The sequence below is a fragment of the Bombina bombina genome, chromosome 1 (assembly GCF_027579735.1).
Source record: "Bombina bombina isolate aBomBom1 chromosome 1, aBomBom1.pri, whole genome shotgun sequence".
Classification (NCBI taxonomy): domain Eukaryota; kingdom Metazoa; phylum Chordata; class Amphibia; order Anura; family Bombinatoridae; genus Bombina; species Bombina bombina.
In genome coordinates this window covers 150,132,036-150,152,635 of record NC_069499.1, presented here as the reverse complement: position 1 = coordinate 150,152,635, position 20,600 = coordinate 150,132,036, and the positions used below count along the sequence as shown (strand labels likewise).

At 37.7% G+C, this 20,600-nt stretch overlaps 1 protein-coding gene across 1 annotated transcript in view; it reads right to left on the bottom strand.

Annotated features, from left to right (window-relative positions):
* Positions 1-20,600, bottom strand: part of MDGA2 (MAM domain containing glycosylphosphatidylinositol anchor 2) — a 1,262,343-nt gene that overhangs the window by 393,447 nt on the left and 848,296 nt on the right. Inside the window, exon 8 of the mRNA XM_053697669.1 lies at positions 20,082-20,375. Coding sequence (XP_053553644.1) covers positions 20,082-20,375 — 294 coding nt within the window. The remainder of the gene's footprint in view (positions 1-20,081; positions 20,376-20,600) is intronic.

Sequence of the window (20,600 nt, the reverse complement as noted above, 5' to 3'; positions counted from 1 at the left end):
CTAACTGCTGAGATCCCGCTGATTGACTGCAGCTTAGACCTGGCAGCAGAAAGTGGTAGCTTAAAAACGTTTGCCTATAGTGATGATGCTGATAATGCCTGCTACTCTACAGTCAAATTAGACCCAGACCCTCAGAGACAGTTGCGAGGTGAGACATCTAAAGCTGACACTAGGGCCTCCATTATGATCAATCCTTGGTCACAGAGTGAGATCACATCAAGAAACGATTCAACTATCCCTATTGTGCAAATTATGGGGCAATTGGGAGACTCAATGCAGCGCATAGATTTCTTTCTTACTGGGATAGACTTTCCCCCAGCTGACGTGGTTATGCTCAATCTCCAATATACCTTACCTGTTTTGACTGTGGACGATTCAAAACATCAAGATGGTTCCTATCCAGACTCTTTGAGTGGAAATGCCTCCTCTCCTGACTCCATAAGAATCAATTCTACTGTTGGTGTACCAGTATCTGATACTTCAGCAGCCCTTAAGATAGGAGTGGGTTAAAGCTGTAGATGAACTTCAGACACGGTCTGCTGATAGGGATTTAGTCAGCAGCATAGCACATTATTTACTTAATTACTTACTAGACCTGTTGTTTGTTCCCTTTTTTTGCCTACTAATTTGTTATATAGATCTTCAGTAGTAGTTTTAGGTTTTCTAAGGAGAATACTTTCATTGTGCTCTGATAATAATAGAATTCATAGCCTTTCTGGTCCATACACCAATTCTGTCCATTACAAGTCGTCAACACATCAACTATTATATAATAAAAACTGAGTAGCAGGTTACACATAGTAAACCATACAAAGTTCCTTGCATGAAAAGTACACCCTTAGCAACCTCAATAAAGTTGGATCTATGCTTGACTGATATTCATTCACTCTATCAGTATAAATCAATGTTCTGGCACAGCTGAACTGATTCTAATAATCTTATATTGTACTACTTCTGTTTTAGCAGATTAATGTACTGCTCTATATGGAGATTTTACTTAGTATGGTTCTCTATTTGAATACACCATATAGCACAAGTGCCCATGGGATTTCTGCTAGTGGCTTCATATACTCCTTAAGATATGCTGCACTTTCACATAATACTTACTGTTTGACTAATCTTTTTTACTTCCTGATAGTCATTTCCTGGACTATATAACTTGACATTTCTCTTCCTTATTCTAATATACACTAGTCAGTATACTGTTATCTATTTGCACATTGGGCTCAAAGGGCATGTGGCTCTTTATAGTTGTAGCTAATTATCCTACCTGTATCCGAACAGCTACTGTGGATGGTCACATCTTCTTAGTGCTCCTGCTGAATATTCAGCAAACTTCCGGTGTAGGATAACTAACACAGTGAACTAACATATAAAGTGACCAGTGCTACTGGACTAGTGGATAGAATATAACAATCTAATCTGTATTTTTGAAGCTGGAACACAAGATCGGGCAGTAAAGGTCTGGAGCGGCGGCTCATGACAGGCAACGCTACCCCCCTCGGTTTTCTGTCAGGACTGGACACAGAAAGTCTATTCACAATTACACAGAACAACAAGGCAAGCAGACTCGTTTTGTTATAGAGAGATTACGTTTATTAGGACATTTACTAATACGCAACAAACATGGCTGCCGAGAAAGAATCTAGCTACATGTCTTATTTAGATGACATCCTGGAAAAGATGGAACATCGCTTTAAAGACCTAATACAGAGGGCTCCATGGGACTTTCTAATAAATTCACAACTGTTTAAGCCCAACACAGGGAGCAAGTCGAAAGAGGCGGAGATGATAAATATGGTGGATGGGGCCACGGCAAAGGGCACCTCCGTGGTCTCCCCCCTCCTGAGCAGAACAGAGATCAATCCTGATATAGCAATACCCTCACAGGTCTCGCCTCGTGTGAAGCCGTCTCGGATGAAGACTAGATCTCCAACGGTAGATATGCATCAAAACACCAACTTGACCCAACATGAGGATTTGCTGTCTAAGCAAAAGCAAGCCGACAGTGTATGCCACGCAATAGCTTTAAAATATCCTAGGAAGTTTAATGCCTCAAAACGCGTAGTACCGATGTTTGATGCGCTTTGTATAGAGGAAAGGTCTAGGCAGGAGAGCAAAGGAAACTCCCTGTTCTTCATGCCTGTGAATAACACACCATATACTACATCTGTGAATTTGAAAATGCAGGTTGACTTGCCTCTTTACCCAGATAAAAGGAACTCTAATAAACAGTTTAACTTAGATCACTGTTGGGACTCCTTAAAGCCAGCCGGAGGATAGCTTGGTATTGTCATACATGTTCCAATATTGTTGGCTCCAAAATGTTAATTGTTTTATCTTTTATGTGTTTTTTTTTTTTATAAAGAGCTTGTGCGTTTATAAGATATTAGAGTATGTTTAGGTATTAGCACTTCCCTACTTTTCTAAGTTCTGAATTACCTGGCTTCAGGCACTCCTGTCGTTGCATTACATAAAGTACATATAGGTTCTAGAAGTATACACACATTGACAGCCTGAAAGAGGCACAGTAACAGCATCAATGCCCTTTTATAATTTTATATGTTTCCTGTGGGGTTTAGCGGGTGGCTCCTAGGGGGGCATAATTTTACACTTGAAAAAGGGATATATACTACGCACGTAGCCTCAGTTCCTGAAAGAAAAAGGATAGCAGAGCGGGTCCCCCCAGCTTGGTCCGCGGCCGGGGCCGAGGTTGGGGAGCCAAGTATTTGCCATAAAAAGGCAATAACAGGAACTAAGCATTAAATGAAGGTTTTAAATTGTGTGTTATATGCTTTGTAAATCAGGGTTTGTACCATATTTTTATGACTAGAGAGTGGTGTATAACAGCCTTTTAAGAGTTTATGTTTTTAGCCATTCAGGACATTTTAGATAGATTATACTTTCAGGGAAATAATCATTTATCTGTTTTGTCAAGTTCTACAGTTTCTAGTTCATAAAAGATAGCTGCTTGCTTCTGTGAGATGTGTGTTAATATAGCAACCAGTCCTGACCCTTGCATCTATTCCAATCTTCTAGAAACGGCAGTTTCCCCATATTCTGTTTATTTTTCATATGATGCAGTTTGTTCCTACGTAATCTTTTATTCATATTTCATGTTGAATATTAACCCCCTTGGTTGTAATCAAGCACCAGAACAGGTCCAAGAGAGATCTGTATTACTGTTTTTGGGGACTGAAAAAAGGAGGACTTTCAAGTTTCAATATTATTGTACAACCATAGTCAGATATGATATGTTCATCTGCTGTATTGCATTTACTATATAAACTGCATGTATCACTTTTCCTCAATAAAAAATTTAAAATATAAAAAACTTTAAAGAGGAAAAATAATTAAAAATGGTGGGTTCAAGAGGAAAACTTAACATCATCCAAAAATGACACTATTCACAAACAACCAGCGTTCAAAAAAACTAAACTCTCTTCAACCTATTTAAAATTGATTTAGTTTACCTTAATTTGATTGGCTATGAAGCATTAGTCAGATTGGCTATAAAGCATTTGTCAAATTGCAACTGACTTGAAATATGCTTTCTAGCTACTTGAATTTGAATTTAATAAATGTACACTAATAATAGCTGGAGTGTGTTTGTTTAAAGAATGAAAAAACAGGAGAAGCGCTAATAAAAGCTAAAGGTGCTAAAATAAAAATTAAGTTGCTGTGCAAAAAAAGGATAATAACTTTCGTTGTAAATAAAATTTAATTAAATAAACATATAATTATAAATCCAGCAAAGATAACAAGTAAAAAATATATATTAAAATCGGACGTCTCCGATATGTTGAAGCATAAAACAAGACTAAAAGAAATGACTACTTTTGCCAATATGAACCTTATTACAATAATGGATGAAGGAAGTCGACATAATAACTCAAAGTCCACAGATGAAACAAAGAGAGGATCAAAAAACCGGGTGGGGATAAACCCGTTGTTACCTTCAAGGATACCGTCCGTGTATTGCAATCACCTCTGTGAGGCGTATGTGTATTCTGTGACGTCACTGATCAGAGGGCGTCATCTCTGTAGAGAATTTCTATTCGTCAGAATAACTTGGCAGATGAACTATAGCGGCCGCTATATTGTAGAAGTTGGACCCCGCTCGTTAGTGCAGGATTGCACGCAGGCTCGTAGTGTATCCAAATTTCTCCTGGAGACCTTGTAGCAAAAGGATCTCAATGTGTAGCTTTTAAAACCAGCTTAGCTGAGGCACACAGCCCTTCACAGTACAGTCCCCTTGCTTTCCATAGGCAGCCGGAAGGATTCTGATGTGCAGCTTGTAACAGGCTTGGCTTAGGCACGTAGCCCTTCAGGATGCAGTCCTCTTTCTTTCGGAGGATAGCTAAATAACTTGTCACTTCAATCAGAATATTAAAGTCTTGATAGACAATAAATGAAGTGTGAGGTAGCTGTAACTTTCATCAACGCGTTTCTCCCTCTTACAGGGCTTTCTCAAGATGAATAAGCTCCAGTTACAGCCTCCTTTTAAACATTTCAGAGTGACACCTATTGGTCAGGTGAGATTGGCTGACAAGTGTGCTTAATACAATTGATCTATTGGCAACAGTACTGGCAACTAAAAGAAAACAGTAGCCTTTGGTGAAAATAAGTGGAAAAAATATATCTGCATATCCCTAAAATTTGACAGATCTTTGCATATTTACAAGAATTGCAATCAAAAAAATAATATATATAGAGATAACAATAGAGACTCCAATTAGAGTAAAGAATACTACCCAAAAACAGTGTTAATGTTACGGGAAAAAAGTGAAGGAGAGAAATTAGGAGCACGGCAATACGTCCTCACTAAATTGTTTGTCAAAAATATGACTAAGTGCTAGAAAAGAAATATTCTATGTGTATAAGAAATTAAGTGAAAAAGATATATAAAATAAATACTTTTAAGTGCTGCAGATCGTGTTTGTTTACTGTTAATACAAACCAAAATATTTATTGTAGGTATGTACTTAATACCTATATTTGCAAGTCATTATATCACAAGCATGACATTTTAAATCAATGAGGCAGATAGTCAGTCCTTTGTGGATTGCTGACTTTTCTCTAACTGGTTAATATTATTTGTAAAAATACAATTTGAATCAACTTCATTACTGTATGTCAGAAGAGAACTTTGAAACAACTTGCAAAACAGCCTAACCTTTAAAAGCTGCTTACTTCAATTGAATAAAATAGGCATCCACTCAAGTCAAAGTCTAAGCTTTGTGAATAAATTATAATATTTTCTATGAATAAGCTAGTAAAGGCTGTGATTGGTTGAAGTGACACATCCACATTTCTCAGAGGATTCTCCTACATTTCTTAAAATTGTTGAATACAATCTTTCAGAAAATCCTGTATTATTAATGTCCTAGTTTTACTACTGTATTGTAACAAATGGGGTTTCATTTTGATTGACACATGTAAATAGTATTAGCATGTAATATTGTTCAAAGGGATCATTTACATTACAATGTAGGTGAGGATGTTGCTTTGAAAATATAATCAGTATCAGAAAAGCATCGCTAACCACAGATATGTATAGTAAAATGTCAGTCGATGAAACTGCATGATTTCAGCCCTTTTTAAAATTTCACAAGATCCCTTTTTAAAATATCACCATTGCCAAGATGTTTTAATCATCAGGGCCTAAGTGAGGTTCTGGATGTAAAGGAGAGACACATACATTTACAATATCATATTTTTTTTTATTTTTTTTATTATTTTTTTCAAATCTTTTTATTGAAGTTATAAAATAAATACAAACACATTAACAAGACCAGAGCAGAGTGTTACAAAATCCTTGAAGTTCAATGTACAATCAGCATTAATTTACAAACTACAGGTCCTGAAAACATTTAAACCAGAAATTTAAACAGAGATTTAACTAGCATATCCAATATGTCCTTCACCATTTATATATAATAACCAAAACTGGAAGAAGAGGATAGTCTAGGACCCCCGTCTTGGTGTTAGATGAACATAAAGAGCAAAAACTGGTGTACTGGGGTCTCTTGGTGAAGGGCTCTCTGAGTTATAAGGGGTAGGGAGAGAAACAGGGCTTACATTCACCCTTAAAATGGGATCTAGTTAAATATGGTCAAATATGGATGAGTATCAAACTGCGAGCAATATGTCAGATAGCCCAGAAGATATTGTCTCTCTGGCTTAGCATACCCCTCAAAAGGGGGGGGGGGAAGGGAAGGTCATAGCAGAGGGAGTGGGGAGGGGTAGGGGAGGGAGCAGAAAGAAAGAGAACAAAAAAAAGTAGTAGATGGGTTTACTAACTACTGAAGAGCGATCCAGTCTGTCCAGGTCTCCCAATAGGTTTCCATCCCATTGGTTTCTCCAGCCAAAAATTTTTCCATTGGCGCGAAATGATTCACCAAATCACACACCCCATTTAGAGTTGGGGGTTCCGGTTGCTTCCAAGCCCTGGCAATACATAGTTTAGTGGCCGCCAAAATGTAGATGAGTAATCTCTTGATGAATAGGGTAGTAGATCTTGGAAAGATGTGAAGCAGAGCTTAGGTGTATTTCTATGTTAACCAAATGGAGAAGCATTTAGACATCTCGCCAAAGTGGCACCACCCTTGGGCAGGACCACCAAATATGCGTACCCAGCTTATCGCAGTTCCTCCAGCATTGCGCTCTATTGTTGTTGTATATCTTTGCTAGTCTCACTGGGACCCATGCCATTTTAGTACCACCTTCATATATGTTTCCAAGACAGTCACGCAATGAAGAGGTTTTTTTGTAAGCAAGATCGCGGAGGAGATATCACTTTCAGAGATTGTAATATCCAATTCTCGACTCCAGGCTTTTATTTGCCATGGGTGGCCTGTTGAATGGTCTTTTAGAAGGGCAGCATAGTGGAAAGATAGCGGCCTAGTCGTAGCCTTGCCCTGAATCGGTCTCTCCTCCCACTTGGACCTCTCTCTTAAAGCTGTTTTAGGGAATCCCCTAGCCTAATGAGGCTTAGTACTCTGAAGCTCTAAAATCTAAACCACAGCAGGTTCTCTCCATTTGACCCAAACAATTGGTTTGCGGAGGGTAGAGCTCCCGAGGAGTATAAGTCAGATATGTGATGAACACCCCTCCTTTTCCAGAAATCCAAGTGAATATTTGGAGAACTCCACAACAAACCTCCTAAACTGTGGATAGGGGAAGGATGTGGTGAGATATCTGTGTGATGGCGAAGGTCATGCCAGATATTAACGGTCTGATTAACTATGGGATTATCAACTCGGCTACTTAGATTTATGTGTTTAGGGACCCAAATAGCGTCCATTAGGTCTATCCCTTGAGGCAAGGCTTGTTCTTTATCTTGGACAAGATAATCCCGGCCCACAAAACCCTGGACTCCTTCTCCACCTTGATGGCCCCCAAGTTTCAGAACTTAATATTCCAGCACTCTCTTTATGATGTCTGGCGATAAAGTCTCCGCCCAGAACCAGGGTTCCCTGTTTCAACCTTTCTACTATGGCAAGGGTCTTCTTCAGGAATGCTGTTTGACCTTGATTAGGGTCATAAATGTTGACTAATGTGAACAATTGATTGTTCAGTTTACAGATCAGGATAAGGAAGCATCCCTCCTCATCCCTCTCCAAATGTACAAGGTGAAAGGCCACAGTTTTACTAATCAAAATAGAGGGACTCCCCTAGTTTTGTCTTTATAAGTAGAGATAGATTTCCGGAAACTGAGGAAACTTAATTTCCGGAATACGCTTATTGGGGGAATTCAATCCCTTCGTATTCACGGAAAGAAATCCCAAGGTTGAGACATTCTGGAAAAAAAAGGGGGGGGGGGGAAAGATTGGGTAGGAGAGAGGGTGCTAAGTTTTAAAGGAAATCAGACAAATGCTTCAAGAATCTGAAATGGAGAAGCCACTTGGTAGAAACCTAGGCTTACTCTTTCTCGTTTAACATCCAAAAGTATTATATCATATATAAATGGAAAGTATGTATCAAGAATCTGTGTTCTAGTGTTTACTATGAAAACATGTTTCATGGGGGGGGGTTTAAACGTGTTGTTTTGTTTTTCTTCTTCTGTCTTTTCTATTCCTGTTTTTTTTTCCTTTCCTTTTCTTTATCTTTTCCTTTTTTTGGTTTTTCCTTAGAGTTAGCCATAATATCTGGCGGCCAGGGGAATAATGACAGTAGCCGTGTACGTACGACTCGTGCTGTGACTGCTTGGGAGAAGGGGGGGACTTAAATAGCTATACTACCCAAAAATTAGGGTCATGTGCTGGGCAGGTTCGATGGCTAAGGACCCGCTCACAGCTCAGGTTTATGATATTCAAGGTGGGAGGCCCCTGGAAGGGGTGTGAAGAACATCCCTCAAGGGTATCCCTAAAAATCAGGGATAAGGAGATTGACGTAGTTGGGCTTATGTATATAAATAAAGCATAGCATCAAGGGCCATTGAGCTTGTCTATTTTGCCACACAGGGAATCAGCTGCCTGTGTATAAGCCCAAATGGGACTAGAACAATCCTGGTTCCCAGCTCTATTGTCATTGTGTCGGCAATATAGAGGAGAATTTAAACCCTAGAAAAGTAGCAAAACAATATTAAGTCGTTGTTCTTAGATATATAAATAAGGCGTAGGAACAAAGGCTATTAAGCTCGTCTATTTTGTCACACAGGGAGTCAGCTGCCTGTATATAAGCCCAAATGGGGCTAGAACAATCCTGATTCCCAAACCTGTGATTATTGTGTCGGCAATGTAAAAAAGTAACTCAACTCAACAATTTTAACACTTTTGCACAAGAGTAAAAACATTTCACACATAGATAGCAATGCTAGTCTGTCTTGCCATGCAGGGAGTCAGACAACTTAATTCAGCCTTAATCAAGGCTAGGTAGTCTACCCTCCCACTCCTGAGCCAAGACATGACAGCAAAACAGAATAGCACACATAGTCTTATATAATGCCAGTACAAGCATATCTAGTTAACACTTAACATATTTGAACATAATTGAAAACATTTCACCCAGAGATAATGGTGCTCATCCATTCCGCCGTGAAGGGTGTCAAATATCGCCATTCTACCTTTATCCTGGTTAGGGTAATCCACCCTCTCAACTCTGAAGTGGGATAAGTCGGCGTTACAGAGCAGCACACATCATCTTATAAAATAACATTTTGTCCATAGCTAGTTAACACAGCATTAGCTGCTGAGAATAGCTCCAGAGTCTTTAACAATAAACTTGGATACTAGCCCATCAGTACCCCAATGGGTGGGCAGGGGGATTGGAGTCATTATTTATCATCATTACTTGGAGCAGGGCCAGGGCATTTAAAATGTCACTCAATGTAAAGTCCCAGTGAGTCCCCAATCAGTGTAAGGGAGAGAGTGAAAGCAAACATACAGGGAAAAAGAACAAATACATGGCATTTCCCTCCCCCACCCCCAAAATATGATACTTATCATCTTGAGCTTGCAGATCATTAAAGGGTTAGGGAATTTGCCTCCCCTGGAAGCAAATGTGTGTAGCTTGTATGTTCCTGTTGTGAAGACAGTTACCGGCTGGGAGACTGGTGTTTGTTGATTGAGGACCTCTGTGGCAGAGGATGCCACTCTGTGGCAGACAGGCTGAGTGATCTCAATGGATTTGGGGTCTTGGCTGGTAGATCTGAGGATTCCTTCTCACTATGGGTGGAGTGATGGCCTCCAGGTTGAGGAGCCGGAATGCAGTTCCAATCTCTCAAGTAGTGTTGGGCCCTAGTGGGCGTAGCAGCTGCGAATAAGAGGCCCTCTTTATGTATGAGGAGCTTTGTTGGGTTTCCCCACCTAAACTTGATTCCCTGTTGGCATAGTGTTTTTGTAATGTCTCTGAACATAGCCCTTTTCTAGATTGTGAACTGCGACAGGTCCAGAAAAACCTGAATGTTCTGGAACTGGTCTGGAAGGGTAGGGTTGGAAAACATTGCTTTTGTGATCTGCTCCTTATAGGTAAAAAAATGGAAGCAGGCAATGACGTCCCTAGGTTTTTCAGATGATACATTTCTGCCTCTAGAGAGCCTGTGAACCCTATCGATCAAGTTTTCACTAAGGAGCTGTGGAGATTTTAAGCAATTACAGAATTCAATGAGGAAGGGTTCTAGATATTGAGTTGAGACTTCCTCCGGAATCCCCCGAAACCTCAAATTATTTCAGCGGGAGTGATCTTCAATGTCCGCCATCTTAGCCTCCATTGTGTCAATCATATCTACCAATATTTGTGAGTGGTTGGAGAGATTGGCCTGCTTCACTGCCAGGTCCTCTTGTTTCTGCTCGAGAGTGTCAACCCTCTCACCAATCGCTCCTATATCTTTGCGCAATTCCACCACAGAGCTCTTAAAAGTTTTAGTGAGAGAGTCCTGGAGGTTTTCGAGCTTCTGCGTGAGTGTGGCAACTATGTCTGATGCCATGATAGGCTCTGAATTCAGAGCAGTTTGGGAGCACTGATCCAATAAGGCTCTCCCTACTGAGGGGTCTGTTGCAGGATTACTTATATCTATTGGTTTCTCAAGCGGGGTCTTTGGTTTGAAATGGTCAGTTACGGACTTTTTATACTCAGCGGAATTTGCGGTCCTCCTTTTGGACCCTTGAGGCATGTTAGGAAATCCCCTGCCCAATGGCATTTGCCTGAATGGTCTGTACTGAAGATGATTAAGACTAGTTAATCACATAGGGCTCGAATTGTGACTATTCATTACAAGGGCTTGGGGCCCCCTAATAACCCCCTGACAGCCGGAATCACAAGGCCATTACATCTGCATAATGAATAAAATTCCACAGTGAAAGACAGCCAACATGCTGGTCATCCAGTCCTATTTCTAAGGTCAGTTAGACAGAGGACTTCTGTATGATAGGATGCCCACTGGGAATGTCTACTGTCCCTTATCCAGAGGTTCTCCCTGATGCCACTATAAGTGGTCACATAAACAGAAAGGCGAATTTTCGTGCCAGATCAGGGGCATCTAATATTTTATCTCCACCAATGCCCTCCATTCAGGGACTAGATGATCTCTTAGGGAATTATGGAATGATAAGGGAAGATAGTTTAACAAGGTATGCGGCCTAAGATATTTTCAGAGCATGTAGGCCTCTGTTGCAGCCTGTGGAGTTTATACTGGGACTTGCAGGTGCAGAGAGTGACCCGAGGGCCGGGGAGGATGAGATGTGGGATGTATGACTAAAAGTCTTACCAGCCCTTCATGTCCTAGCAGAGCTTTATAGGTGATCTTCTCAGATGTCCCTGGTACTTGTCTCGTGCATTAGGGGGAGGCGGCTAGTAAAATGGCAGACTTTCGCGCCAAAACTCCAATGTCGATCCTCTTAGAAATCCTCTTAGAAAAGTCCCGGTCAGCAGAGTCGTTCTCGAGATGCAGCTGACTTCTGATTTTAACCCTCCGCTGTCCTCCAGGTAGAAGATGTGAGGCCGCTTGCTCCAATGGGGCTTCCAGGCGCAGGGAACCTCCTCATCCTTGTCAGGCTTATTTCTGACTTGCAGGCTCAGGTTCGCAATGTGTTGGATCTAGCTGTTGCTCCACTATTGTCCTTAGGTGACTTGATCTTCCACTCCGGAGCAGATCCCCGACCCTCTGGAATTCAGGGAGGCCATACCAGCCCAGTAGCAGTGATACCAGACCTGTATTAAACCTGGTATGATGTGGTACAAAATCCAGGTTCCACAGGTACAAGCAAGGGTCTGCTTCTCTAGAAATGACCAGTAATCTATCGCTAGGTAGGTGTTAGAAAATCGTTTTTAATTAGTCTATAGCAGAGAACTCCCTCACACAACGTCTGCTCTCCTTGGCGGCTAACTCCGCCCCTCAATACTCTTTTTTTTAATGTGATTTTTCTCTGTGACAGTGAGTTCTTGATAATCGTGTCCCTAGACAGAACCTAATGAAAGTAAGTACTGGTATTGCTATCTAGACATGTGCAGCAAAGAGCTTTTTGTTTTGGAATAAATTTTCGTTACGAATATGAATGCACATCTCTATTGCTATCATAAAAATGTAAATAGTAATAAAAGCAAGATCTAAAGAGAGATACAGCGCCAATATTCATGACCAATAACAAGAGCCTCAGCACCAGGGTAGAGAGTCGGAGAGACTACAATAAAATCTGCAGGAGCATTTAGAACTGTACATTCCGGGCTATCAACCTTGTCTGTAAGCATTTTGATTAATAGGCATGAGACATGTGCAATTCATTTAGTTCTGACTCTAAATTTGGATGAAATTCAGGTGATGTATCCGAATTTCTGAATTACCCTAGTAACCAAACCAAACTAATCCAAATTAATTTGTAATGAAACATCCAAACTAGTTTGGATAAATGTGTTTTATTCGAATGGCCATGGCACAATAGTCTGAATTTCTGGACTAATCACAATTCCTTTGCCGTTCCAGATTTATTATTAAAAAAAAAAAATAGAGATATATTACAATTAAATATAGTGAGATAGAACAGTGAAATTCCTTTTGTGTTGGTTGGAACCATCCGAATCAGAGTAACATGACAGAACAAATGAATCCGAACATAACAAACTTCCAAATGCATCTGAAACCAATGACTGCTATAATGAATCAATCCGAATGCATCCAAAACCAATGACTGCTATATAATGAATCAATCTGAATGCAACAAAACAACATTTAAAAATACAGAATTGATACGAAAATACATTTTCAGATGTGCAAATGTCTATAATAGGGTGATAGTGTTAGCTCATGATTTTAAAGGGACATAAAACTAAATAAAAACTATGCTACACCTGCAGCACAATTCAGATCTCTGAACCTAGAAAGTCTGCACTGTGTACTAGCTTGCATGTCCATTGGGCTGATGCATGAGAGCGAGCACACAAACCAATTGCTAATTATGCTCTGAAATGGGTTGCTTGAGGTGTTTCAGAGTTACCAATCATGTTAATATAGAGGCTAAAGCATCTTTTTCTTTTTTTTCAAATACACATTTAATATTGCAGAGTGCATTGACTTTTAGGTCCCTGTAACTGTAATGTTCTACCTTTGCATAAAGTAGTTTTTTTCCTATCAGAATCCAATTCTTATTTCATTTTCACAAGCTCCTACAAGAAATTTCCCAGCTGAGAAACATTTTTAGCTTTACCTTTGTAGAATACATAAATTTGAGCCTAATGTGCCACATCAGTGATTTGCAGCAGAAATTCTCTGGGCTCAGGTGAGCAAGCAGCCCATATACTCATTACTTTGAGTCCTCCTCCAGTATCAATTAATACTTTTAAGTCACTGTTCATTTTTACTGCATCTGTATTGTATGTATAACTGTAATTTACTGTGTTCCTTGGTGCTTACATAATTAGCTTTACAGAATAAGGATCAGTTTTACAAGGAAATGAAAATAATAAATATAATTATGCCTGAATTACATTTATATCTGTAAGGCAGACTTCAGAAGAGTTTTGTGAGAAACACATATGGACTAAAATAGACTGCACTTTTGCTGTGCAGCTCTCTCTAGATTAAGCTGTTAAATGGACATGAAACCTAATTATTTTTCTTTCACTGTTTTGATAGAGAATATAATTTTAAACAACTTTCCAATTTACTTCTATTATCTATTTTGCTTCCTTCTCTTGGTATCTTTTGTTGAAGAAACAGCAAAGCACATGGGTGAGCCAATAAAATGAGGCATACATGTGCAGCCATCAATCAGCAGCTCCTGAGCCTATCTAGATATCATTTTAAACAAAGGATACAAAGAGAACTAAACAAATTAGATTATATAAATACATTGGAAAGTTGTTTAACATTGCATGCTTTCTCTGTATCGCAAACAAACAACAACAACCTGGGTTGCATGTCCATTTAAGCTTTGTTCTCATTTTGTCATTATGTTAATAAAGCATTAAAACACTGTACTAGAAAAAAAAACAACCAGCATGATTAAAACATGTTGACATTATTTTTCTGAAACAAATGAGAGGTAAATGCTATTTAAACATAAACTAATGTACCCCTGTCAGTTGTGCACCTCATACTAATATTAATTAGGTAATTCCTAATAACATTTAATGAGAACAAACAGAAAGTACCTCTCAACCAAGTACCTTTTAGCCAATGAGCATTAGTAGGAAGTGTTTGTAAACCCTTAAGGATTAGTATTTGTTGCATATTATATGAAAACCATTTTTATTCATATTTTTTTAAAGCAAAACAATCAGCATGTACAGTATATGTACTGCTATTTCATATGGATGACAGACAATTTTGGAGTACACTTTAACTTAAAAGGATCTGAAAGCCAGCATTAAATGTTCATGGTTTAGATAAAGCATTTCATTTAAAGGGATTTTTCAATTTCTGCTTTCAAATTTACTTTGTTCTCTTGGTATCCTTGGTATTAAAAAAAGAAGCAGCAATGCACTACTGAGAGCTAGCCTTTTGTCATTGGCTCACTGGCTGTATTTAGCTAGGTCCTTGTAATTACATTGCTGCCCTGGAGCTGAATTTAACCATGTGCTTAATCCCATTTGCGGTTAAACATATAGTTCTATATAAGCAATAGTGTAATAGTAACTTACTCTAACACATTTGAGCATTTTCTTTTTGCAGTTTTATGTCTCTTTAAAGGGACACTGTACCCAATATTTTTCTTTTGTAATTCAGAAAGAGCATGCAATTTTAAGCAACTTTCTGATTTACTCCTATTATAAATTTTTCTTCGTTCTCTTGCTATCATTATTTGAAAAAGAAGGCATCTAAGCTTTTTTTTGGTTTCGGTACTCTGGACAGCACATTTTTATTGGTGGATGAATTTATCCACCAATCAGCAAGGACAACCCAGGTTGTTCACCAAAAATGGGCCGGCATCTAAACTTACATTCTTGCATTTCAAATAAAGATACCAAGAGAATGAAGAAAATTTGATAATAGGAGTAAATTAGAAAGTTGCTTAAAATTCCATGCTCAATGTGAATCAGGAAAGAAAATTTTTGGGTACAGTGTCCCTTTAAGTAAGATATGCATTTCAGTTTATATGCAGGTAATAAAGGGAACAACTGGATTCATGCAGGAAAGAGCATCTTCCCCACAACCATCAGAGTTTTCTGATTGGTCAGGTCGCTGATGGAGGAACAGATAAAAAGCGCATAGCTAACTGCCAGTCCCTTCACTGGCTTCCTCTTACCTCCAGAATAAAACACAAAATCCTGACTCTTATCTTCAATACTCTCAATAACACTGCTCCACCCTATATCTCCCACCTCATTTTCAATACTTTCTCTCCTGTCCCTTTCGCGCTGCACAAGACTTCTCCAGACTGGCCCCTACTTTGTGGGACTCTCTGCCTCACTCCACAAGACTCTCCCCTAGTTTTCAAACTTTCAAAGCTCCATAAAGACTCTACTGTTCATCCTTGCATACAATATACACTAACATTTACTTATCTTAGTTCCTCTCCTCCTTTAGCTATCCCCTTGAACCCCCTTAGCATGTAAGCCTTCGAGCTCAGCTGCTTTGTAGATCACCTTTATGAGACCTGATTTTACAACAGGGAAACTCTTGGAAGGCCCTCTATCGCTTTGTCTCCCATAAGTGTTACCTTGCATATTAGACCCATATTTGTTAGCACTGCTGAACCTGTTGGCGTTCTACAAATAACTATTTATAATAAGAACTCAGTGAAAATAATTACTCTCTGAGGGTGTCCCAGAGAATTAGTGTTGAAGATCAAAAAATCCTAAATTACTTATATTATCATTATTTTATTTGAATCCCTTAAACTTTAAATGTTGTTACTGCCATGTACTTTGTATACTATTACAAGTCAATAATTCTGACTTAACTATGTGTTTAACCCTTTTGCAGACAACAGTGCAATAATAAAATGTTCTAACATAATAGAGCATTTCATTTTCAAACTTCTATGTCCCTTTCTTTAATAGTAAGAGCTGTTTATACAATTGCTATGAGGCAAGGTTATTGTGGTAATGCAAGATACATAGACAGATTGCATGAGCTCTTTTGCACCGAGAGTATATAGCCAGTATCATGTATATTCTGTTTGTGTACAGAATTCAAGTCTTGATAGTTGTTTTAGAGTCAGCAGCTATTGTCCGATTGCTGCCGCAATTGAATAGGTCTCATGAACAAAGACCTTTTAAAGTGGATCATTAGCATTGCCAATAATAGTTACCCTGTGAGAAGCAAGAAATGGATTTATTGTACACACTGATCCCTTTCTAAATACGTTCAAACTTTCCAGTACATCAATAAGTATGGTCAAAATAAGGACAAAGAGCAAACTCACAACAAAGATTCTACTTGTAGAAGATGATTCATTTATTTGGAATAATATATCAAATGATTAATCTGAATCTACACAAGCTATGTATATTTAAAACATGATTCTAATGTCACTTTATCATATGCACCTTAAAGTTAAAGAAGGAGGAGGGAATAACAATAGATATTCTAAAATAATGGCAAAAGCAAGAGGTTAAAAATGCAGATATATTTGTTTTTGGCAGAAATTTTTTTTTGTTTTGTTTATTGGTCATCAAATTTAAAAACTAAATGTAGTGGTACGATATTTGTATTTTATACAGAGCCCAGCCAGTGTTACTGTTAAATTTTTTTAAAAAATTAATGTCCCCACGCTGTTATACACCATGATCACAATGTAATACATTGTGAGCACAGTATATTATATTGATCCCATGATTTGGCTATTTTCTGTGCATGCAACAACTATTAAGACGTGCGCACAAAATAATCAAATATTGGCCCCAAAGATGCAGTTAACTTGTGCGTAGGAAATCGTTATATTTTGTTCAGTGTAAATGTTTAAATATAGCCTCTGCTTCCTCTTCTTACTTAGCCGGCAACTGTCACATGAATGGTAGGTGGATAGGTGACTGGTAGTAAGTTATACCTAGCATTGGAACGAATAGATAAAGCAAGCTCGCTTAGCATTCTCCATTGCTGCTCTACAGCTCGGTGTAGCCCTAAGTCTACAGCCCTGTCCTACCCTGCACTGTGCCATATCAATCACATGACCACTACCAGGAGAAATCTATGTAGTAAGAGATCTGTCAGGAAAGATAATAATCGCCTACCGGTCAGGTGACACTTGCTATGGATGAAGAGGAAACTGCAGCCATATTTAAACAGTTATTGTGCGCTTGATTTAACTATTTTGTGCACACAATGTAAATGCATCTTTAGGACCAAGTGTTTAGTGTGCATGCCTGAATGATTGTTGCCTGCACACAAAATAATTAAATTTTGTGAACCATTTAATACATCATGCTCGCAATGTAAAAGAGCATGGGAACGTTTGCCAATTTATTTTAGAAACAGCCATTTTTTTTTTTTTTTATTATTTTGACACCAGCGGGGCTCCTTAATATTAACATTCAAATGTTGATTCTCATAGGCTTTAACACATTTATGGTAATTAATATTCAAATTTGATTTGATTTAAATATTGTTCTATAGCAACGGCAGACTGGCAGAATAAATGTCAAGGGGAAAATTTGTTCTTCCATTTCTATGTTATATTTTTTTTATATTTGCCCATTTCTAATTATTGATGCTTGAATAGCAAATTCTCTTTGCAAACTATGTTGTGTTTTCTATGAAGGCTTTTCACTACATTTCTATTTCTATAAACAATCCCTCAGGATTACAACAAGATCATTTGTGTAGTTTCATGAGAGTCTTGTTTGGTTGCATGCATTGAATATTGAAATCCATTTCTGACATTTCAACAAGACAGTATGATATTTACAAAGTAATGATTTGTTCAATATCCGTCAAAAAATGTTACCTTAGTCTACGATTCTAGTTTTTCGAAACTGACCTAGTAAACTTTATTGAGACTAAAGGAATGATTATTGGAAGCTATTTTTATTTTTAGAAATAATATAGAACTAACAAAATAACCTATGAATACAACAAAAAAATAATTTCACAAAATAAACATTTTTTTTATTATTTTTTTTTTAAATATGTGAATATTAAGAATTTAAATTACATTCTGTGACTATATTCTAAACACTATGCACTATGCAATCTTAAACGTTGTATAACATTTTCCATTCTGATTTATTCATTGTTAAATATCAATTGATAAAAAAATAAAATAATGTAAAAATCATGATTTAGATCAACTTGTACAATAAAGGAACTGACAATTTGTGGAAAAAATCCATATAAAAAAAAAAGATAATGCCTAGATATGAATATAAACTAGACCAACTTTGTCTTAATCAACATAACAAGGTGTAATAGAATCAGTGTCAGTCAATGGTTTGATTACCTTTTGCAACAAAACAGAATTTATTGAACCTTTCTGAAGGAACATGAAATTCAAAATGAAACTTATATTGTTCAGATATGCACAAAGATGCTCCTGAGATCCTATGACCCTGCATAGGTATATACTTCAACTTAGGATAACAAAATAATATATATTTTTTATTGTATGTTTGTGTCTGAATCAAGAAGGTTTAATTTTGACCTAAATGTCTCCTGAGGAAGAAGTATATTTAAACATTTATTTCATTGTGAATGCTCCCAGTGATGACTTTAGAACTTAGTGAACTACAAAATGGTACATATGCACTTGCCTACCAGTCAATCAAGTTTATTCAGACAACATATGCACCAGGGGGTCAATTTATTGTAGTGTGAGCAGACATGACATGATGTAGCGTATCATGTATGCTGCACATCGATAAATGACGACAGCATACGCTGTCGGCATTTATCATTGCACCAGCAGTTCTTGTGAACTGCAGGTGCAATGCCACCTCCTGCAGATTCCCGGCCAGCTAGCAGGGGGTTTCAATAAACCTGATCGTATGCGATCTGGTTGATTTCTGTCCGCCACCTCAGAGCAGGCGGACAGGTTATGGAGTAGCAGTCTTTAGAAATAGTTGGCATCTCTAATTAATTAAAGGGACAGTAAAGTACAAATTAATCTTTCATGATTAGATAGAGCATGTAATTTTGATCAACTTTCCAATTTACTTCTGTTATCAAATTTGCTTTGTTCTTTTGGTATTGTTTATTGAAGAGTAAAACTAGGTAGGCTCATAATAGCTCAGGAGTGTGGACGTGTCTTTTATACTCTATGGCAGCAGTGTTTTGTTACATTGTATAACAAAGATACAAATAATGTTGCAAAACATTGCTGCCGTAGAGTACTAAAGACACAAGGGGGTCAATTTATCAAGCTCCATACGGAGCTTGATGCCCCATATTTCCGGCAAAACATGGGTCATCAAGGCTTGCCGGAAACGCGGGGCATCAAGCTCCGTACAGTGCTTGATAAATTGACCCCCATGTGTCCTTAGTACTCTATAGAAGCAGTGTTTTGCAACAATATTTGTAGCTTTGTTATACAATGTAACAAAACACTGCTGCCATAGAGTTCTAAAGACACATGCACACTCCTGAGCTATTATGAGCCTACCTAGTTTTACACTTCAATAAAAGATACCAAGAGAACAAAGCAAATTTGATAACAGAGGAAAAATGGAAAGCAGTTCAAAATTGCATGCTCTATCGAATCATGAAAGAATAATTTTGACTTTACTGTCCCTTTAATTAGTTAGAGATGCCAACTATTTTTTCAAATAAACACCTTTAGGTTTGTAAGCTACTTGGCAGTAATATTAGCATGAAATATCATGAAAAACATAGTCATTTTTTAAAAGATGGTAGCTAAGAGTGTAAATATATAACTACCTCTATTAATATTTATACTATTATTATTCCAGTAATAATTATTATTTACATAATCTAAGTTAAAATCTGCAGAGACAACTTCAGGTAAATAAACTGAACATTGAATAACAGCTACAAAGTAAATATATTTCTATGCTGTTGTATGGTTCCTTTAATATTTACTTTAGATTTATATCTGTGAATTGAATTGCTCAGTAATATATATCCACAACAGCTATTTCTTTGTGAGTCATCAATCTTTTCTTATAAAAACATATTAAATGAAAACAAATCTATTTTATGACATTGGAAACACAATAAAAGCGCAAGGGTTGTGACCCTTTGTACTTACATTGCACAATAAGTTGAACCAGAGCTTCCCTTGGTTTGACATTAAATCCATTGTATTGACTGGTCTGACACCTATAACTTCCTGTCATTTCTCTAGACACATTAACTATTCTTAGTATCCCATCATAACTCTCCATTTGCATCGATCCATCTGGCATTGGAACTTCTTTGTCTGCTCTGGACCACATGATAATTGGCTTCGGTTTGCCAGAAACTTGACATTGTAACTCTATAGTATCCCCTTCCCTAGTAACCATTGATGATTTTTCCTTTGGAACAGTGAGATTTGGTGGAACTGGAAAAAAAATATAAAAACAATCCATTAAAAAAAATATGCAATATTTACCATTATTCTATTTCTTTAAAATAATCAATACAATGCAGTACTTAAAGGGTCATTGTAGTAAAAAAAAAAAACATTACATGTTCTCATTTATTAGAGCATGTCATTTTATCACTATCAACCCTGTACATCTAACTATATCTAATTACAAGACATTTCTGTTGTATTTCTATAGAA